Source organism: Triplophysa rosa, linkage group LG21 (assembly GCF_024868665.1).
Source record: "Triplophysa rosa linkage group LG21, Trosa_1v2, whole genome shotgun sequence".
Taxonomy (NCBI): domain Eukaryota; kingdom Metazoa; phylum Chordata; class Actinopteri; order Cypriniformes; family Nemacheilidae; genus Triplophysa; species Triplophysa rosa.
This window is the reverse complement of record NC_079910.1, coordinates 15,681,934-15,704,845: the sequence shown is the minus strand read 5'-3', so window position 1 is coordinate 15,704,845 and position 22,912 is coordinate 15,681,934. Positions and strand designations below refer to the sequence as shown.

The following is a 22,912-nucleotide window of genomic DNA, read 5'->3' as shown; positions in this document are numbered from 1 at the left end:
CAAAGACACGAGTGATTTCACCCTGCGTTGAGTTTTATTAAAAGGAACCTTGGGTATAGAGAGATGCATGGCTTAATATATTATTAACAATGGCATTGACTTTATAAATGTGAAATTAAAAAACAGTGTAACTGTCAAAGTATTCATAAACTTTGAAAAAAATTAAATAATCAGAGGCCGCCATTTTTTTACGTCAAAATCTGTGACGTCAAAATCTGTGACGTCAAATGGTTGCAACCTAAACCCATTCTCTTAGCGCTACAGCGAAGCACACACGTTTTACATATATAACAGAAAAATATGAGACGTCCAGCATAAAATCAGATATAAATACACAGGGACAGTAGGTGGTGGTATGTCCTGTTGACACAAGCCAGCCTGCCATAAAAGAAGAATGCGTTCAGAAAGCGTCTGTTCAAGGTAAACATGCATTAAATCATACCTTTTAAGTCTCCGTGAACCGGATGTTGCGATCGTTTTTACTTCCCTATTCTGACACATTTCCGAGTCAAAAGGAATTTCAAAGGAGAAAATTAGCGGGCGTGGCTTGTGTTTTTCGCTGCGAATTGATTGGATGTGTAAAAACAGCTGTTGCATTGATTTTGAAATGAAACTGGCAGCAGACTGACAGTTGAAGGGGAGGAGTTAACGGATGCTCCGGTCAAGCCGACTAATTTACGTCATTTGAGATGGATAGTCATTTCAGGGCGGAAGTGCATTTTCACATTTTAACTGAAGATTATGAGGGTACATGAATTTTAAAAAGAAAATGACCCACATTGACAAGCTATTTACTATAAACGCTGCAATATTTCATGAAAATATAAGAATTGTCATTTTTAATTTCACTGGGACTTTAAACAACTGTCTTTACGACATTTAAGACTATTTAAGACTATTTAAGACTATTTAAGACATCATCATCAACCATTGTCATATACTTTATGTTTTACCATTGTCATATACTTTACACATTATGAGAATATACTGATAAACACAATAATAAGATGCTTGCGGTTTGGTTATTTATTCTGTATTAGAGCACACGTGAATATTAGCTGTCAACTAATGACCGAGAGAGAGAGAAGACAATAGGCTACGGATGTAAATCAACTTCAAAAAGTAAAAATCTGAATAAAATGCATTTTATAATGGCTTAAAACATTGTGTATACGGTATACTAAATTCGCAATGATTTTGGTTATTAATATGTATGTTTGTATTGTTTCAGACCAACAATATTAAAATGTATGAAAATACACCACATAGCGTCTTTATTTTCTTTCTTTATTATTTAAGCATTATTTTATATATATATTTTTTTTATCATACAGCACCTTATATTTACTGAAGAACTGATTAGTGTGTCTGTGTTCACTTTGGCTGCCTGTGCGTGCAACCATTTTAAAGGAGACATCAGATGAAAACCCTACTTTTTCTGTGTTTAAGTGCTATAATCGGGTCCCCGGTGCATCTAGCAACCCAGAAAACGTGAAAAATAAGAACCCAGTAAGTTTGTTTTGGTGTGCCTTTCCCTGCAAGCATGTGAGAAATCGAGCCGTTCAGATTTCACTCCGATTGTGACGTCCAAAGCGGATTTTATTATGTTACCGCCCCTTAATCTACACAGTTCCATCCACCGCGCTCCGCCATTGTTGTCTTCACAAGCGATAGCGGTGTACGTGAAGCCATGGCTATAAATCCATCAGAAACCATAAGTGAAAACCTGCTTGTTTGTGCGAATCACTTCAAACCAGAGTGCTTTATCAACCTGGGACAGTACAAGCAGGATTAGCTTCAAAGTTGTTCCTCAAGAGAGATCGAGACCAACTGAACGAGACAAAACTGCCGATGTAAGTCATATTTATCAACAGTCTGAATTGACGTACATGTACCGTATATATAGGAGGATAACGTTAGCATAAGATAGCGAAGGGAGCTAAGTCAGACACGGGCTAAATAGAACATTCAAAGCCAGTGTTAAACTAACTGTATATAAGTACAGATGGACACTTGGAGTTTAGCTGTATGAATGTTAATACATTATGTGCGTTAATATGTTAAGATGCGGCAAGCTGTTTGTTTTGCTAAAGAACAGGGGCGAACACTGCGGTTAGTTTCGTTTTAAACGTCTCAAATCATTCGTGCTTAGGCTGAAAAATCTGTCACAGCAAACTAGCTCTCACGTTGTGTGTGTAACGTTATAACTTGTCAATGACAAACGCTAAAATCCATGTAATTCCGCTGAGATCTGCAGTGGATTCCGTGGATTTTAGGCAAGCATACACGCACAACGTAAGCGCATTAGCTATTTGCTGTGACTTATGTTTTGGTCTCCGGACGAATGATTTGAGACGTTTAAGACAAAACTAACCGCAGAGGAATTAAGGAAATATCATTTAGCTAAACCATTGCCATGGCAGTACTACATGTGTGTTGTGTTGACACGCCGGACAGAAGGGGGGTGGGGTTTGCTGTAACTCATTATCATTTAAAGAGACATGCACCAAAACGGGTTGCTGTGAGCATAGCTGTTTTTGACGAGGCAAGAAGGGTTTTGTTTACACAGCCATTGAATGTTTTTAAGTAAAATATGTTCCAGACATTTCATGAAGACCCTAATAAATCATACCAACTTGTTGAAAGTGCTCGTCTGATTAGACCTTTAAGTCATCTACAATGAACATGGCGGCCTCCTTAGGTTAAAATGAGTATTACATTTAGTTTTATTTAATAGAAATGAAAATATTTGATGCGTTTCTATTACTGCTAGCAGTGTAAGGCTATTACAACGTATTAAGCCATACATCTCTCTATACCCTGGGATCCTTTTAAAGCAATAAGGTCTGATGTGTTTGGACTAACACTAAACACAGTTATTAAGACAGCAGGCTCAACGAAAAGCACATCAAGGCAGCATTGCTCACCTTGACCAAGCTTTTAGATGAGAAGTGACAGCTTTGATACTGTAGATTCCATATTATATGTTTTCACTATGTTGTGTATACTTTATGAATTTGCAAATGCTTAAACAGAAGTCTGTCGCAGAACGGCAAACCAAAAATACATCTAAAAGAATCACAATTGAAATGAATTGAATATTTGAAAAGGTTTGCCTCACATATCATTTGACCTGTGTGATGTACTGTATAGTGTGCCACTTAAAAGCATTAAATCAAGAGGAAAAAAGGAGGTAATATATGCTTATGCTATGGGCAGTGAGGTTGAAAAGCCTTTTATGCTTCGAGTTAATTACAGAGGACCATAATTGCTGGTTGGGGCAGTACGCAAGAACAAACGCTAAAAACTCCTAGGACGACAAACTCGCACACGTACAGAACGCAGGGCAAATTGCAAATTACAAGTATATTTTCAAGCATATTACATCCTCATTCATCTTTATATTTTCATATGAATAAAGTGATAGTTTGCTATTCCAACCATAATAACAAGACATTGTCAGAACTTAAGTTCTGACATAATGTAACGAAATAAAACTAGCACAGCTAGAAGTCAATAGTGTTTAGATCTGACCACACCGATCAGCCATTGAGTACTGTGAACTGCAGAAAGATGTGTACTAAATATTGTCATTATATTGACGGTCACCACCTTGCTTTAGAAGCAAAACAAAATCAACAGGCTGTTAATATACAATAAAATGCCTCACCTCCCATATATGGTGGGGGACCACAGAGGAGAACTACACCTTGGCCCTCTCTGACATTCACTGGACTTCTCCTCTGAGTTTTAAACTCCTCCAGATCTAGAAAAAGGCAACAGAAACAAACAGAAATCTTTTTTTAAATATATGAATGATACATATTTTATAAACATTTTTCTATTGAATCATAATTCACACTGCCCAAAGCACTGGTCCAGAGAAATGAACAAGAAAATACAACTTCAAAATAAAAGACATGACAAAACAACAACACAAAACCCTTAAACAGTCATAAGGGTAGGAGGACAGGTTCATTCCTTCATTTGGAAAATTTGGATTACAGTGCAAGTCTTATAGACAGTTTCAACGGACTAAGGCCTAACTTCCGGTCTGTTTTTGGTTATAATATAACGATTTATTTCATATTTAATTTATATTAATAAAAATACATTTTATTGTTTATTAATTGTATTAAATTACATTGAAACTAGTACTCAACAGTTATTGAGTCTTTGCACCGGAAGTTGGGTTTGGGCCAAATAATGTGTTTATGTTTGCTTTTATAAAATCTTTATATCATGGGTTGGATTCTTTTGAAAAATGCAAATGTTCTCCTCTGGTGTTCCACTGAATAACGTTTGGAACGACACGAATGTGATAAAATAATGAAGCAATTTTTTTATTTTTGAGTAAACTATTTCTTACTTTAACAATACCATTAACTTCACTAACTTATACAATTATGGAAACAAAGTAGAAAAGATAACTTACAAAATAAGAGCTCTTTGAAAACCAGAATAAACAGCAGAACTCTGCTTCCTCGGTTTTCAAAGCACACGAGGACATCTATAAATGAATAATGAAAATAAATCAACAAATAAAACGAAAAAAAAGTGAATCTTTAGTAACAAATAGAGAAGATGTCAGGGTTTGGCAGAAGAACCCAAGCGCAGGCAGGCAGTGAAGGGGTTAACAGATATTTATTATAAACAAAACAGAAAACAGAACAAAAACACCCACAATGGGGGAAAAAACAGAACTAAGAAATATATCTAAATAAAACAAAAGACTTCCCACGATGGGGAAAAAACGAAAGGTCACAAAATAATAATACAAACAACAGGACGTAGACTAACTGACACTGGGCTTAACACAACACTAGACAAGAACTAAACACTTACTAAGACAGACGGTAAGTAATCCACAGCAAACAAGGGCACGAGTAGGCACAGGGCACGATACAAGAACAATACACGAGCACAAGACAAAGAAACACGAGGGTATTTAAAGGCAAGACAAACGAGGGATAATTACATGGGGCAGGTGTGGGACATTAAACACTCGGGGAAGGATAACGAGGAAACGAGAGGAATGGGACCAATGACAAGACACTGGAGAGAACGTATATTATTGTCAAACGGACAACAATATGTTTCTCTCCACACATAACCTAAGGACTCTGCCCCGATCCCACCACACGACTAGAATTTCATAAACAAGACGGTGGGACCGTGACAGAGCCCCCCCCTTAATGAACACCCCCAGGTGTTCACCAAGGGGTTGACAAACAAGACATGACAGACTGGGAGACAGACAGGACAAGGCAAAACAAAGAAAACAAAATTAAGGGCAAACATGACAGACAACAACAGGACTTGGGTGGACATCAAAAATAACAAACATGGGAGGGGGGGAGGGACCAAACAAGGGCCCATAGGGGGCAGTCCATAGGGGTGGGGAAAAGTCCCAGTCCCCGGCTGCGCTCGAGGGCGCGGAGTCCTGGGGGACTTAGGGGGAGTCCTCGGGGGGACAGTCTTTGGCCCTGGAGTTTCCCAGGGGCCGGCTGGAAAGGGCTTGACGCCGGCTGGAAGGCCGACGGACGGGCTTGACGCCGGCTGGAAGGCCCTGACAGGCTTGACGCCGGCTGGAAGGCCGGCTGGACAGGGCTTGAGCCGGCTGGAAGGCCGGCTGGACAGGGCTTGACGCCGGCTGGATCACCGGCTGGACGCCGGCTGGATCACCGGACTGGAGCCGGCTGGATCACCGGACTGGACGCCGGCTGGATCACCGGACTGGACGCCGGCTGGATCACCGGCTGGACGCCGGCTGGATCACCGGACTGGACGCCGGCTGGATCACCGGACTGGACGCCGGCTGGATCACCGGACTGGACGCTCGCCGGCTGGTACCGGACTGGACGCCGGCTGGATCACCGGACTGGCGCCGGCTGGATCACCGGACTGGACGCCGGCTGGATCACCGGACTGGACGCCGGCTGGATCACCGGACTGGACGCCGGCTGGATCACCGGACTGGCGCCGGCTGGATCACCGGACTGGCGCCGGCTGGTTCACCGGACTGGACACAGACTGGACACAAGACTGGACACAAGACTAGACACAAGACTGGACACGACTAGACACAAGACTGGACACGGACTGACACAAGACTGGACGCCGGTGCACCGGATGGACGCCGGCTGCACCGGACTGGACGCGGGCTGACCGGACTGGACGCCGGCGCACCGGACTGGACGCCGGCTGGACCACCGGACTGACGCCGGCTGCACGGACTGGACGCCGGCAGCACCACCGGACTGGACGCCGGCTGCACCGGACTGGACGCCGGCTGCACCGGACTGGAGCCGGCTTGGAAGAGCCGCGCTGCCCGCCGCTGCCTCTTTTTCTTCAGCCGAGCCACCCGCCTGGAGGTCGGCTGAAGGAAGGATGTAGAAGGCATGGCTGGTTCCGGCTGGGACTCCTCGGAGGTGGACTCCCAGGATGCTCGCCTCCCCCGCTTGCCAACGAGGCTGGATGGTGGAGAGGCTGCCGAGAGTGGGAAGGATGGAGTGGCGGTGCCCACAACCCCGATCTGCAGGGAACCACGCTCAGGAATCGTGACCAGCGGAGATGGGTAGCTGGTAATTGCTGAGGCCGTGGACTCCGATCGTTCCGCGGCGGACAGCCACACAGCGTCGAAGTCCAACGGTCTCAACGCCCTCATCTCCGCCCGCAAAAGTGGGTCCCTGAGACCGGAGTTAAATAGCACCGCAGCTCCTCCTCCCCGAAGACGCCATTCTCGCGACGTCCAGGAACCTGTCCACGTACTCATCCAGCTCTCGTTCCCCTGGCGAAGTCCGCAGAGGAGGCGAGCTAGGTGGGACCGCCGGTGCTCATGCTGCCTGCTGGGTTCAGTGATGGCTCGTGGATTCTGTCAGGGTTTGGCAGAAGAACCCAAGCGCAGGCAGGCAGTGAAGGGGTTAACAGATATTTATTATAAACAAAACAGAAAACAGAACAAAAACACCCACAATGGGGGAAAAAACAGAACTAAGAAATATATCTAAATAAAACAAAAGACTTCCCACGATGGGGAAAAAACGAAAGGTCACAAAATAATAATACAAACAACAGGACGTAGACTAACTGACACTGGGCTTAACACAACACTAGACAAGAACTAAACACTTACTAAGACAGACGGTAAGTAATCCACAGCAAACAAGGGCACGAGTAGGCACAGGGCACGATACAAGAACAATACACGAGCACAAGACAAAGAAACACGAGGGTATTTAAAGGCAAGACAAACGAGGGATAATTACATGGGGCAGGTGTGGGACATTAAACACTCGGGGAAGGATAACGAGGAAACGAGAGGAATGGGACCAATGACAAGACACTGGAGAGAACGTATATTATTGTCAAACGGACAACAATATGTTTCTCTCCACACATAACCTAAGGACTCTGCCCCGATCCCACCACACGACTAGAATTTCATAAACAAGACGGTGGGACCGTGACAGAAGATAGTAGTTGAGAGGATGTCTGAGTTTCACCTGCATTGAATTCGGTGACGGGGCTGTGTCTAGAGAACGAAAAATTCAAAAGGAATATTCATGAATAACACATCCACTCTCAGCACACGACAATCCCCTCACGTCTCTGTGACACAAACTATGTCAGCTCCATCCTCAAAGTGGGGGTTTAAAGCATCCCTCTGGTAGGAAAAGGAACTTTTTTCCCCGCTCAACTACCAATATCAGGAATACATTTCTTCCAGAATGTTCAGTCTGCAAAATTTTCACCTCATGTAACATCTCATTACAGAGTTTTTACAATGAGGCCAAAATAAATAAAACGACAGCTCTCTGCCATACAGATGCAATAAAACCGTCTTCTCTTTTAGATACTGTACATACAAAGCATTCATCAGGAGAAAGACACACTCCAGTGACTCTAATTGTCTTCTCGGTTATCAACTATACCTTGTGTTCTGTTCATTGCTCTCGGCAAAGTAAACACCATGAGCCCTTGTGAAGCCACGGTGATTGAATACAGTATTGTATTGTAAGTAATGAATTTGTGACCTGTAAAAGAAAAGGGTGAAGGGAAATTCTATCCTCAAATATAGTGTGTACGTATTAAAAACAAACTTGATGGCAATTAAATCAAAATATTGCATTCGAAATGAACAAATAAATAGCATTTTGGGTACCAAGTTTTACACTGCCTGTCTGCCAATTAGATGAGACTTCATGTCTTAAACGGGGAGAATTACCTGCGAAACTATTATGGTTGGAGTGCAGAAGGCACTTAAAGAGACCCTTAAGACAAATTTTCAATGAGAAACATGCTGAATTCACTAAACGCTTGCTCTGTTTTGCGTGTGGTATTTTTAAGTTACTTACTATGCAAAAATGAGTTTAAGTAGATGTAAATGTTGCTTAAGGTACCTAACACTGACTAATGTGTTGTCTAAACCAAATTGATAGAATCTTGTGATGGGCTGGTATTTTTTTATGAAATATTTAAATAGTTTTGCCATTGATTATCTAAATAATATACATCGGAAAAGTTTGTGTTTAAAAAGCATGTTGGGGCACAGTATACCCAAAAATGAAGGTTCTGTCATCATTTATTCACCCTATATTATTATTTTCTTTCCTCTGCAGAACACAGAAGAAGATATTTTAAGGAATGTTGATAACCAAACAACTTTGGACCCAATTGATTTCCACGATATGTACAAAACCACAAAGACATTTCACAAAATATCTTCTTTTGTGTTCCACAGAAAAAAAGAGTCATACATTTGCTCTATACAGGTTTTGAATGACATAATTGTGAGTAAATGATGACATTTCCAAATTAATTTCAGCTCTGTTCTTGTCATCACACTGAAGGTTAGGCTTGCAACAAATTTTGAAACATCTAGAATCCATATCTGTACACTAAAGTATTCCCTAAAGTAGCTTCGGTCCTCTGCATGTCCTCTGCTGTCTCCAAACCCCCAAATTAAATTGTGTTAACCCCATAAATTAAAGTGGACACCTCATCAGATTCCCTTCCAGCATTGTTTAGAAAAGTGGTGCAGCTCAACGCTTTAGTGTTATGTCTTAAAAGAAATAGTACATTACATAAAAGAAGAGTTAGACTCCATTTCAAAGTCACCAACTTTGATCAAACTGGTTATCGAAACAGTATATTTGTTTATGCTATAATATATGCTTGACCCTTTGATCTTCAGCAATGGTTTCCAAAATGGGATACACTTACCCCCAGGGGTCCATTTGAACCGAATTTGTGTATTCCTCACAAAATAATTAATGTGTTCACCCGTTAAAGTTCAATGACATTCATGAAACACCAGCAGAACAAATTTTTGTGTAAATCGTTCGTAAAGTTGTTCTGACGAAAATTTTCGGATTCGTAAACTTTTTCGTATTTTCATGTTAGTTCGTACGAAAAAAAGTACACGCAACATTTTGTATTCTTTTTGATGAACTGATTACACTGCATTTCGACGCACTGTGTATCATAATGATATTTCACGAGTTCCTTTGCCCTGTCTTTTTCATTCTTCGTTTTTTACTCTTTGACTTTGGGTAAAACGCAGACCTCGTCACTGTCCCTTTTAACACAGCTGTCCAATCACAGTGGAGGAGAGGCGGACAAACAGTACATTGACCAACCATCACACTTATACAACACAACAATGGAGAAGTTAACATGGCTGGTTATTGCATTTTTATATTCATTCATAATCTTCAAAATAAGATACTCGTAACATGTTACTGCCATGGATATTCCTACTCACATCTACTAACGCGTCTCCGGAAAAATGCGCAGTGCATCCAAAGCGTTCTCAAGTGCCACCAGCTGGTTATTTTTCTGAAGAGCACCAGGCATCATTTCAGCTGGCTAAACATGCTCTGGCGGACACACGTTAATTTATTGTTAGGCATATAGCCTATTAGTCTTTAATTCATTTATGTATATAACGTGCCAAACCTGAGAATGGAATCCAGAGGATTCCGCAGCATTCCCAGATACGTAAATTGCATAGCAGTAATTTACAGTATAGGCGGTGATTATTCTAATAATGAATGAGCGTGCATGCACGCCTTATTTGCGAATGATTGGAATTCATTAACATACACACATTTTACTATCAAATCTGACGTCACGAAGTATTTGTGAATCTGGAGAAGAGCTTTCGGGAAGGTCTGTTTTACACGCAAATCACTACTCATATATTTACGAATGTTTCATGAATGAGACCCAAAGAGCGCAATGCCAACCAAATTAGTCAATATATATTTTGTGGCCAAATGTGAGTGTGTGTCATATGTTCACCATTTAATAATAACTAGATTCACTACTGCACTTTTCCCATAACCGTAACATTACTGGCTTTCGCAATAAAAACCCTTGAAAAAGAAGCATGATGAATAAATCTACACATAGAAAACGCCTCAAAGTCTCTCAACAAACAAACAAACATCATAAAGACATACAATTCACCTCCCTTCTGAGTTTTAAAAAAAGGCTTTTGTCCTTTTGAAGCTTGAGAAGGCAGTCACCATCCACTCCCACAGCAAACCCCAAAACGTCTTTTAAAAAAATCTGTATTTTGAATCCAAACATCAAAGAAAGCCAGCGGGGTTTTCAATGTCACAAGGGTGAGTAAACAATAACAAAAATATATAGTTTTTAGATTAACTAACCCTACAATATTTTGTGTATTGTAGTTTATGCCGTATGAAAACATTTAGATGCCATGAGCAAATCCTCTAAATAAATGAATATTAGTGCAAATATGCAAATGCATTTTTTGTTGTTCAAATATGCAAATGCACACATACACTCACCTAAAGGATTATTAGGAACACCTGTTCAATTTCTCATTAATGCAATTATCTAATCAACCAATCACATGGCAGTTGCTTCAATGCATTTAGGGGTGTGGTCCTGGTCAAGACAATCTCCTGAACTCCAAACTGAATGTCAGAATGGGAAAGAAAGGTGATTTAAGCAATTTTGAGCGTGGCATGGTTGTTGGTGCCAGACGGGCCGGTCTGAGTATTTCACAATCTGCTCAGTTACTGGGATTTTCACGCACAACCATTTCTAGGGTTTACAAAGAATGGTGTGAAAAGGGAAAAACATCCAGTATGCGGCAGTCCTGTGGGCGAAAATGCCTTGTTGATGCTAGAGGTCAGAGGAGAATGGGCCGACTGATTCAAGCTGATAGAAGAGCAACTTTGACTGAAATAACCACTCGTTACAACCGAGGTATGCAGCAAAGCATTTGTGAAGCCACAACACGCACAACCTTGAGGCAGATGGGCTACAACAGCAGAAGACCCCACCGGGTACCACTCATCTCCACTACAAATAGGAAAAAGAGGCTACAATTTGCACGAGCTCACCAAAATTGGACAGTTGAAGACTGGAAAAATGTTGCCTGGTCTGATGAGTCTCGATTTCTGTTGAGACATTCAAATGGTAGAGTCAGAATTTGGCGTAAACAGAATGAGAACATGGATCCATCATGCCTTGTTACCACTGTGCAGGCTGGTGGTGGTGGTGTAATGGTGTGGGGGATGTTTTCTTGGCACACTTTAGGCCCCTTAGTGCCAATTGGGCATCGTTTAAATGCCACGGCCTACCTGAGCATTGTTTCTGACCATGTCCATCCCTTTATGACCACCATGTACCCATCCTCTAATGGCTACTTCCAGCAGGATAATGCACCATGTCACAAAGCTCGAATCATTTCAAATTGGTTTCTTGAACATGACAATGAGTTCACTGTACTAGAATGGCCCCCACAGTCACCAGATCTCAACCCGATAGAACATCTTTGGGATGTGGTGGAACGGGAGCTTCGTGCCCTGGATGTGCATCCCACAAATCTCCATCAACTGCAAGATGCTATCCTATCAATATGGGCCAACATTCTAAAGAATGCTTTCAGCACCTTGTTGAATCAATGCCACGTAGAATTAAGGCAGTTCTGAAGGCGAAAGGGGGTCAAACACCGTATTAGTATGGTGTTCCTAATAATCCTTTAGGTGAGTGTATATGCCTTCTTTCATTAAGAAAATGCACCACATAATCATTAGCCTGTCAAACATGTATAAACCTCGCCGGCAACTAGATACTATACTCAATTCAAATGAAGCAGAAAAGCAAAAGAGATCAACATGATATGTTAATAACAGAAAGAATGATAAATGGCTACAGTACACCAAGTGACTAAGAAGGCTTAAGATATCTAATCCAAGTAACATCAATGACTACAGTACTTGCTGTAAAACTTTGCTGCAGCTTTGCAGGAGGTTTGCCAGTAACTTACTGTAGATTTTATTTACAAATTTGTTTTAAACATAAACTTACCTAGTTCTTATATTTTCTTTCATAAAACAAGACTAAATATCACTTTTCTTGTTATGTAAATGTGTCGTAATTCAAGAAGTTTTAAATATTTTTTACTAGAAAACAAACTAAAAATGCTTAGGAAGAACGTGAGGATTTGCAGTGTTGCTGTGATAATGCCAGTAATGACTCCAGTCTCTTGCTCATTTTGAATGTCAATAAGCCTTTTAATAAAAACGTGTTTTAATTTTGATTAAAGTAAAGTTGAACTCAAATTGAAAACCATTAATAGGAAAGGATTGTTAAGTAGTAATTAATCTACAGTAAGTATACTGGAAAACCTGCTGCAAAACAACAGCAAAGTTTTACAGCGTACTTACTGTATAAGTATAATATAGGGGGTTTGTATAAAACATAACATTTTCTTAAAAATGTTTCATTTTATGCTTGATTTTTATTTCCTTTTCATAATAGGGTTCTAGGTGGAGGTCCCTGGGTCTTTCAAGGTTAAAAAACCCAAATCTCCCATTTCATACAATATTTGTAGGCTTTTTAAGGTCACACTTAAAAATGTATGAATGTCATTGCATGTCATTAGATAATAGAATATCAAATCAAGAGGCATCTGCACACAAATAATGCTTGACATTCTCAACTTAAAAAAAAAGAAATCTAAAAAAACTCATTATATTTCTTAGTTGGTCATACTGTACTGTATATGAGGGTGAGACACATAAAGGAAGGTTTCAGGCCAGTTTATGAAAAAGCTCTCTGGTTTACCATTAGATCTTTAGAATAAGAGAACGATCATTTTGGCAGCCATGGCAGGCTAGATCCAGGTAATTGAGAGAAAACGGTGAACACATAAAGCCTAGGGACCGACATGCGTTCCACCCCTTAACTCCACAGAGGTGTTTTAAAGATCACACTGGGCTTGGCAGTAGGAAACGGATCTTTGAACTCAATCTCTACCTCGCATCCATCACCATCACGTCAAGTAGATTAGCACCAAGTTCAACTTGTCACCAGAGAGCCACCAGAAATCGAAGTTTTGTAGAAGAGATAAAATAAGTTGTACGGAGTAACCAGGGCATCAGTTAGAGCATTCTAATGTTAAAGATGTCCTTTTGAATATACAGCTGCGGAAAAATAGAGACATATCCAAATGTATTGTGGCCATTTCAGTTCAGTATTTCTACAAAATCAAACCTCAGGAGTGACACAAAGTCATCCAACAGCAATGTGAAAGACTGACAGCATGACAAGACACATGAAAACTGTGATAAAAATTAGGGATGTTCCAATACCCTTTTTTCCTTCTGGATACCGATTCCGATACCTGAGCTCAGGGTATCAGCCGATACCGAGTACTGATCCGATACCAGGGTGTGTATCTGTATACAGCTGTATATACTAGCCCTGTGTGAATTGATATAATTATTTTATGGTGTGCTTTAGACTTATCTCTTAATAAAACATGAACAAATACATACAGTAAATTAGAGAGTATTTTTATTTTCTGACAGACATTTGACAGTAATATTATTTATTTTTCTTAAGTCACCGTTTTACTGGCTGGTTGGTCCACTCTGAAATACTGCCAAACAGCGCTAGCACTGGGGATGGGCATTTTTCAATAATTTCATATGAGAATATTTGCGCTCATAAAAAACGAATATTCGTTTATTTAAATTAAGTGAAAAAATACGTAATTTGTTTTGTTTTTATTTAGTCACAATTTCACATCAAGCTTATAACTATCATTAAATATTCATAATGCACTAATATTAGATCCTGTATATAGGGTTTTTAATGTTGAAAAGATTAGCAACGTTGGAAAAAAATAGAAAAATACATAAAAACTGCATTTAAACCTGCACGAAGCGAAATCATACAAAAACCAAACATACAAAACAAAACGTATATTGACAGTCTGTGATATATGGTTATCTTGTTTATTTTGTTTAACATGTTCTTGATAAGAAAAACAAGCATAATACAGTAGGTCTATTTTACTCTGGTGAATGTCTGTTCAACAAGCCGACAGTTTACAAGCCGACAGCGGAGAATGTGAAATGCGTTGCGTTGCTCTTCTCTAACTCCCGGTAACAAAACCCAGATCTGACAAGAATATCTGGCTTTATTGTTTATAATGTTGATAATAAATAAAGTAAACAGGCTTCATGATACCTCCATACCGACTGTTAATTGATCCTAAAAACAAAGACGGAGCCATTTTAGTGCTTGTTGTTTATTACGTGACCGGCATTTGAGGAAGAATGACTAATTCTGCTGATCACCACCGCAAACATTGTTTTCTTTGTCGTTTCATGGTCAGTGTTTGTCTTGTTTAGCTTTGCATTGCATTAACATCAATAAGTAAATTCAACTAAGCCTAACTAAAGAATTTCAACGCGTTTTAAAACAAACACCCGTGCGGATTTATTTACAGGCTATACCTTGAAGGCGACGACCCTGAAGTTCTTTGGAGGAAAATGCAGGTTTTAGGTATGGAGAAAGGTACCAGTCTTATGCTGAGGCCAAATTTATAAACATTAGTTGCAGTGAAATGTACATTTTAATGTTTAAAGTCATTGAAATCAGCATTAGTTAGCCCAACATATTTCTAACGAACAAACAACCGCTCCGAAAAAGTCATGGTAATAAATAAATGATCAAATCATTTAATATTACGTTGGTATTTTTATACCAACTTATATACAAGTAATGTAATGTTAACGAATTCTGTGGCTCACCAGTTTTTAAAACATTTTTGGTGATGTGAGCTGAACATAACACGCGATCCGTCAGGCTGTCGTGTGTGAACTTAAAATATTTAAACTAGCTTGCGATCTGACTGTAGAAAGATTTAGGACACATGCAAATTATTTTTTATATTTTCTGTACATTATAAAGTCATTATAGATGAAGTGAAGAAGCGTTAAATAAGACAAGACAATTCTAAACCTGTGGTGATGATGCAGTTTTTTTCGATGAAAAATAAAAATATTCAAATAGCATTTTTAATTTTCTAATAATTATTGTGGATCGAATATTCGTGCATGTCCCTAGAACATTTTCATTTCTTCTTCACAGCACAACTTTCTGTGTTTGTATTCTGAGCAGTGAAGAAGCATTGCCATTTGCAGCGTTAAGCAAAGCTAGCGGGCATAACTAGGTCCTGTTTAAGAAATTGGTATCGGATCGGTACATGGATTCAAGTACTCACCGATTCCGATACCAGAATTTTATGTGGTATCGGTGGAATTTCCGATACTAGTATCGGTATCGGAACAACCCTAATAAAAATCCAGGTTATCACATAAAAAAATATAATTTTTGAACTTTTTCTATATAAATGTACAAATATGACTGTTGTATTGCTTAAAAGTGAATATGAACTTCTTTTCTTTGCAGTATTTGAGGTCTGAAAAAATGCAGAGCGTCTTTTCTGTTATTTTCACTTGTTTCTCCAGTGTTCATTTTCAGCAAATAAATGCAACTAGAAACAATATTTTTCATTTGAAATTTGATAGAAATATTGTCTGTAGTTCACAGAATGAAACAAAAACTATAATTTTACCTAATCACATTCCTATAAATAGTTTATTAAAAAAACCTGACAAAGAATGGGTTCTGTGCACAAGCGTGGTGACGAACTTCCGGTGTTGTCTGCGGTCGGGATATCAGTTTCCGGTTTAATTTCTAAAACGACTTACCATACCTAAACAACGACTGGGGAAAGCCACATTTCAGCCTAAATGTACTTTTGATAAACACTAGCTGTTGTCAAAAGAACGAGCCTTTATTCCACTGATTAGATGAATCACATTACGCGTTTTCTCCTCCATAGAAGTCCATTATAAGGTAACAGCTCAGCTCACGTGAGCGCAAACTGAGAACAGAATTTTTTTCTGATATCATACTGATGTTTGATATCGGTGATAATTTTTTTTTAATAATTTGGTTTAGCCGTTTTAGAAATGAAACAACGTACCGTTACTTTATTGAGCGTGCGTGGCGTAGACCCACATGTTTACCTTAATTTCATCATAAAATGAATTGAATCATAACACAACATGTAGATAGCAGATATGTTTACATGAAAGAGGGGAACTAATACATCATATTAGATCTTTCTCTACTGTGCCGGTGGACTGAATAAATCTAAATTCAGATCTCATTATTCAGAGCAACAGATAAACTGTGATGACCCCTCGTCTGTAACTTGCATTACATGGACTACAAAGGGTCAGTAAACAATGCGGATAAAGTAAATCAAAGTAAAATAAGCTTTTTAAAGAGGTTTTATGATTGTTATATTTGCAGTAAATAAGCCACTGCACTCGAAGATTTGAATCACGATACGACCCCTTTTATTTCTTGGTTTGTGCAGGTTTCATTTTTATGCAATATACGGACCATCTGCCCTCTGCAGTGCTATTTGTAATATTAACTTGAACTATATTCAGAGCCCATATACTATATCACCTTTTCAGCGGTATATCGCTTTCAAGTGATTTTTCAAAGGCCAAATAACTAAAACAGTGACTCACAGGCGATGTGGAGACTAGCCTCTCTGCTGAGAATGGTCCCGAAAGAGTTCGAGGCCAGACATTGGTAAATACCAGCATCTTCTTCTTTATTGAGCTGGCTGATTCGCAGGTTTCCTCCTGAGATGCTGTATCGAGAGCCAGGTTGAGGAGAAATGAAGCTGTCATTCATTTTCCACCTATAAAACACAAGGGGAAGTTAAAAGAAAAGTGGAGAGTGAACCGAGTCAGATTTTTCCTCTTTTTTTGACTGCAAACACTGTACAGTGGTTTCAAAAAGTTTGGGATACTTGTATGAAAACTGAATTTCATTTACATACAATTGTTAAAGGGAAAGTTCACACAAACTCAAACAGCGGCGGTACCCATTCACTTCTATTGTACGGACACAAAACCAATGCAAGTCAATGGGTGCCATCGCTGTTCGGTTACCAACATTCTCCAAAATATCTTCTTTCGTGTTCTGCAGAAGAAAGTAAGTCATGCAGGTTTGAAATGAAAAGAGGGCAAGTAAACGATGACAGATTTTTTTATTTTTGGGTGAACTATCCCTTTAAGAAAAACTTTTCTTATAACTAACTTTCCTTGTAAAAGCCATTTTTGCATTGACTTTGAATCACCTGATCTTGTGTTCATGTTTAGAAGATGCAGAAGTTATAAACATGCTCCACAAAGTTTTATAACGAAAATGTCTCCCAACACTTTTTGTCTGTATCTACCAATATTTATTATGAATCTTTCTTTGAGAAATGTGTTAATGCCTGCTATGTCTTTTATTACATTTGTTATGCATTACAAAGACATTTAATGTCTTTTTTGAGCCAATGTACGTCACAATAAAGTGACAACAAAGGGTAGTAAGCAGAAAGACACGAATTCAACAACAGATTGGTGACCTAGTCCAGTCACCCCTGGGACAGCTAAAGCCACAATACCTAAGAGAGACGGCGAAACACTGCTACAAAAGCCCAGTCTGTACGTCATCACACAATAAATCAATATAGTCGAGTAACGTAATCACTGCCTTCCCTTTTATTAAGCCGTAATAGTTGGAAAAAAACAGACCTCATTGTCACAGAGGAATACAAATTAAAACAAATTAGTCTGCTTTGTGTATACCACAGCAAATGAGGGTCGTCTTATTGCTGAAACTGATGCAAACGGTGAATGATTCTCCATAATACACTGGCCGTCCGGATTTAATGCAGACGTGATCCATGTCAATTACCTGTCTGATTATAGGTACACTGAAAATCAATACAGCGCTCATAAAACGGATGATAGCATGAGATCATGTCTCCTCGCCACACAAGCTGAAAAACACGTAACGACTTTTACAGATTGATAGAAATACTGTGCTGCACCGGTTAATGCATCTGACTTGGGCGAGATATATTTGCAGTCTACTGTTTGCTCCGCCTGTCACTCAATGATGTTTCTTATAGGGAAATAAATTAGTTGACTAGAATGGCATTCTGGGATTGTGCTCTAGACATTTTACATTATGAATATATTGAGTATGTGTGCCTGTCTCCTGAGAAGAGTAAATGTCCAAGCAGTGCTGCTAGAAACATTCCACTCTTTATAATTTCATCCAAACCATGTATTCATATGCCAAATATAAACATTTATAACTTATCAGCTAAAGGGAATTAGAAAAATCACACACATCTTTATTAACATTCAAACGCTCTGCATAAAAAAACAGTATCTAGCATTTCAAAAATCATCTTTGACTTGATCAGATATTTGCGTGTAATTCTTTTCTAATTTGAAGGGATAGTTCAGCCAAAAGTAAAAATTCTGTCACCATTTATTCATGCTCGTGTTGTTTAAAACCTGTATGACTCTTTCTTCTGTGGGACAGTTTGTGGGAAGATATTTTGAGAAACGTCTTAGTGGTTTTGTGTTCCTACAATGGAAGTCAATGGGGACCAATGTTGTTTGGTTACCGACATTCTTCAAATGATCTTTTTTGTTTTTCTTTTTTTGGGCCCTCGTCTAAACTTTGTGGTCTGGGACACTATTGAGATGCTCTGTGATATAGCGTACTTAATTGGTATCCAATACAAATTTGTCCTTGTCCTTTGTCCAACATGTTATCATGAAGTGGGCATTTGGATGTGAGGTGAGCCATTTAAGTAAATATAAGAAAAAAACTCAATTTTGTAAATATAAATACATATTATGGTTATGTAAGTGGGTATGTTTTGATATGTTTTTATAATAAATAAGCAGTCATGCATGAAATACTATCAACTAAAGGCTGTTAGTATACCTCATGTTACAGCACAACAATGTTTGCAATCCTGTCACCGTCAGGAAGTGAGCATATAACCTCCGTATACAGGATGAAGACGTACTATATTTGAGATTTATTTAATGTGAAAAATGGGTTCTTCACAGATGCTTTGATTCAGCCAAAATTCAGTTTTGGGGTAGAAGCTAGTGGTATAAATCAGTCATTTGCTTTCAACAACAACAAAAAAAGATGTACTGCAAAAGCTTCTAGCGGTTAAAATGTCAGAGATCAGGAATCAAGGAAGAACAAGAGGGCAGCCACAACTAAAAGAAGCGTCTGAATACTTCGCTTCAAAAAGGAAATGAAATCCAGTTAGACTCAGCATGGGTCTCCAACCAAATAAATAAATGAACGACAGAGAAAGGCCAATCCATCTCAGACCAGCAGCTGAGATTGTTTTTGAGATAAATCAAGTATAAATAAGTCTCTTGCTCTATGGGAAGTTAATGTGTCCTTGGATTCTCTTTTTGGAAAGAAACATCCAACGTACTGTACTCCATGCTGAGAGAGGTGAGGTTTTACAGAAGAGACTGAACGGTTTAATCAATTAATATAGACAAAAGAAATGATCAAACCAAGCGTGTCTGTTGTTCGGGGGACTCACCTGTAGGACGGGGGTGGATGTCCCTGGGCTTCACAGCTGAAGGTGACCTCCCGACTGGGCTCATTAAAATGGAGAGGGAAGACGACACTCCCCGGCTGTTTGGTGAATACGGGCCTCAGAGGACCGCTGCATTCTAAGGTGAGAAAAAGAACTCTGAATTACCATGCTAGTCAATGCTTATTTAAGTAGGCTGTATGCTAGAGCTGGATAAACCTTTTAGAGCAAAGGAGTTGTGTTTATTGGATGATAGCCTAGCTGTCCATCATGAGCTGTGGGCAGCAGAGCTTTGGGCTAATCGAAGTACACATGAGAGTATTGTTGGCAGGATGCTTGTTATACTAGACTCACGACACTTAAATCACAGAGATCATTATGAGCAAATCACGTGTTAAAATGCACAACACGTCAGCCTAATTTAACAGGGCACGGAGTAAAAATACCTACATAGATAACTGTTCTAGCATGTAGTTTTTATACTGTCTGCAAGTTAAGAATCAAGTTACCAAAAACACCAAAATACCAGAAGAAACACAAGGTCCCACTTAAGCTTGTTAATGCAATTTCCTCACACCACAGACACTGACTTGGAGGGGAGTAGCTTAATTATGTGTATCGTTAAAAGCGGAGAACTTTCGTGGTTTATTATTCTCTGTAATTACATGTTGATGGTTAGAGCAAAGCACTTATTCTGTCCTATTAAGCACAAATGGCCTTCAGCGAGCTGAGACATCGACCAAACAATGAGCAGGACAAAGAGTTTTTATGCAGGAGTGAATACAATTTGCATAATATAAACCTCATTGTTTTATGCCGATTAATCCAGTGGAGCCTGACGTTGCTGCATTGTCCTAAAACATCACAAATGTTTTGTTTAAAACAGAACATATAACAAACTGAATTTTGGCAAGTCTGAGTTTAAACTGTACTGTACTTCATCTGTATACGTATTTGGGTGCTCTGCAATCTGTAGTTGGCGGGTTTCACCTTTAGGACCCTCAAATATGATCTCACAGAGGGGCAGAAAGCAACTATTGTGTAGACTCTGAAAAATGTTGGGTTATTGTCAACCCACCGTTGGGTCAAAAAGGGACAAACCCAACTGTTGGGTTAAGTTAATACAGAAAATGTTTATATTAGACCCAACAATGGGTTAAAATAACCCATTATTTTGAACTGATACAACCCAGCATAGGTTAATTTATAACCCAACGGCTGGGTTCCCTGTTGGGAAAACTAGCAAATGCTGGTTAGCTATGTTTTGAAGCATGGTAGCTGGTTTAAGATGATCATGTGCTGGTCCTTAGCTGGTCATGAGCTGGTTATGTGCTAGTCCTAATCTGGTCCCAAGCTCGTAGCTCTGGACCACCTGATAACCAGTTCAGGAACATCTTAAACAAGTTCTTGACAAGCACATGACCATCTTAAACCAGCTCAAACCAGCTGCCATGCCTCAAAACATACCCAACCAGCATATGCTGTTTTTTCAAAAGGGTTTGTCCCTGTCTGACCCAATTCTGTGTTGAAAATAACCCAGCATAACCCAGCGTTGGGTAATAAAGGGACACGCCCAGCCGTTGGTGTAAATTAACCCAGCAAATGCTTTAAATTTGACGCAACAATGGGTTAAAATAACCCAGCATTTTGGGTTAAAACAACCCAGCACGAGTAAATTTACAACCTAACTGTTCGTTCATCCCTTTTTGACCCAACGCTGGGTTGAAAATAACTTTAAATAGTGCTATTAATAATTTAAAGTGCTTCTAGAATCAACATTGATTTGTGACTGTTTCCTAAACTTCAACTCGCATCAATAGAGTTCGACCACAAAATGAATTCTCATCTGACCTACTTCCCGGTACAATGTCTCTTATATGTTATTATCCCCCATTTTCTGTAAAATAGTCTTTATTTTATATATGCACAATTTAGAATCTTTTAGACTGTAAATCGTATTATATTGTATTGTCATTGTGTTAAATGTCTGTACTAGAAGCTTCCAACACCAAAGAAAATTCCTTGTGTGTGCAAGCACACTTGGCAATAAAGCTCTTCTGATTCTGATTCTGATTCTGATTCATCAACATTGAAAAGCTAAATTTAGATTAAAGGCATCCTCTCGAGACATTTTTAAAAACAATCACACGCTGTATTTCAACATAACTTGTTTATTCACCTTGTTCAGATACAAAGTTCTAGACGGGTGTGGGCTGAATTAAAGCATCTGAAAATTCAAAACTGTTTTTTCCGCACCACAAACACTAAATTGCTCTTCCTAGCGTTCAATTAGCATCTCACTAGCGTCGGAGAGGTGGAGTTCATTGTGTTCATCTGGATGATAATAGAGTACAGAAGAGCTCTCGGTGGAAGTGTTTGAAATCTATTGAACGGGGAATAAACTGCACCAAGGCTAATTTCAATCTCGCTGTCAACAAGGGCTTTAACTCTTAAATGCTACTGGAAACATGAGAAGACGTGAGAACGAATGATAGTGATACTTCACAACCATAATATTGACTCAGATTTCCCATTAGCCACCAAAGTGCAAGTTGCATCATATTGCTAACAGCTTGGCTTCCTCCCATTGCATCCTCTTATATGATTTAGTTTTTTGCTAAAATTGCCGTCTGGCTAATCCTGTTACCGCTAACCGTACGGCTAAACAAAACATCTGCAGCACTTAATTTGATTATCAACATCCGTGTGCGCCGATGTTTATAATCTATGCGATAAACACAACCTCATGTTTGTGTATGGGATTCACATGTACCCACCAAAATGATCTTATGCAAACTTATGATGCATGGGGATATTAAAGCTAGTTAGTAATTATCGAGTGACTCAGCCAAGCTAAACAAAGGCCGCTTTTATAATTAAGGCTCTAAAATGCGTCAGATGGGGGCGTCCGTATTACTTGCCGCTAAAGCGCCTGTCTACATAAGCGTCTGTTTTACGTAAGTTTTGCTTTTTGGTGCAATGACTAAATGAGACATTTGGTACCAAATTCTGGACATGAGTGTTTAAATAAGATATATGTGGATTCTGGAACCTAAGGCTGAGCTTGAAGCTGATGCAAACCTGTGAAATTCCCCAGAGGTTGTGCTTTATACAAGGAATTAATCTGGT

The 22,912-nt window shown here is 39.3% G+C and overlaps 1 protein-coding gene across 1 annotated transcript in view; it reads right to left on the bottom strand.

The window, feature by feature from the left end:
• The window catches only part of cntn3a.1 (contactin 3a, tandem duplicate 1), a 68,191-nt gene that overhangs the window by 36,353 nt on the left and 8,926 nt on the right, over positions 1-22,912 (bottom strand). Inside the window, exons 3-5 of the mRNA XM_057363045.1 lie at positions 19,790-19,922; positions 16,887-17,062; positions 3,671-3,766 (exon numbers count right to left, since the gene is read on the bottom strand). Coding sequence (XP_057219028.1) covers positions 3,671-3,766; positions 16,887-17,062; positions 19,790-19,922 — 405 coding nt within the window. The remainder of the gene's footprint in view (positions 1-3,670; positions 3,767-16,886; positions 17,063-19,789; positions 19,923-22,912) is intronic.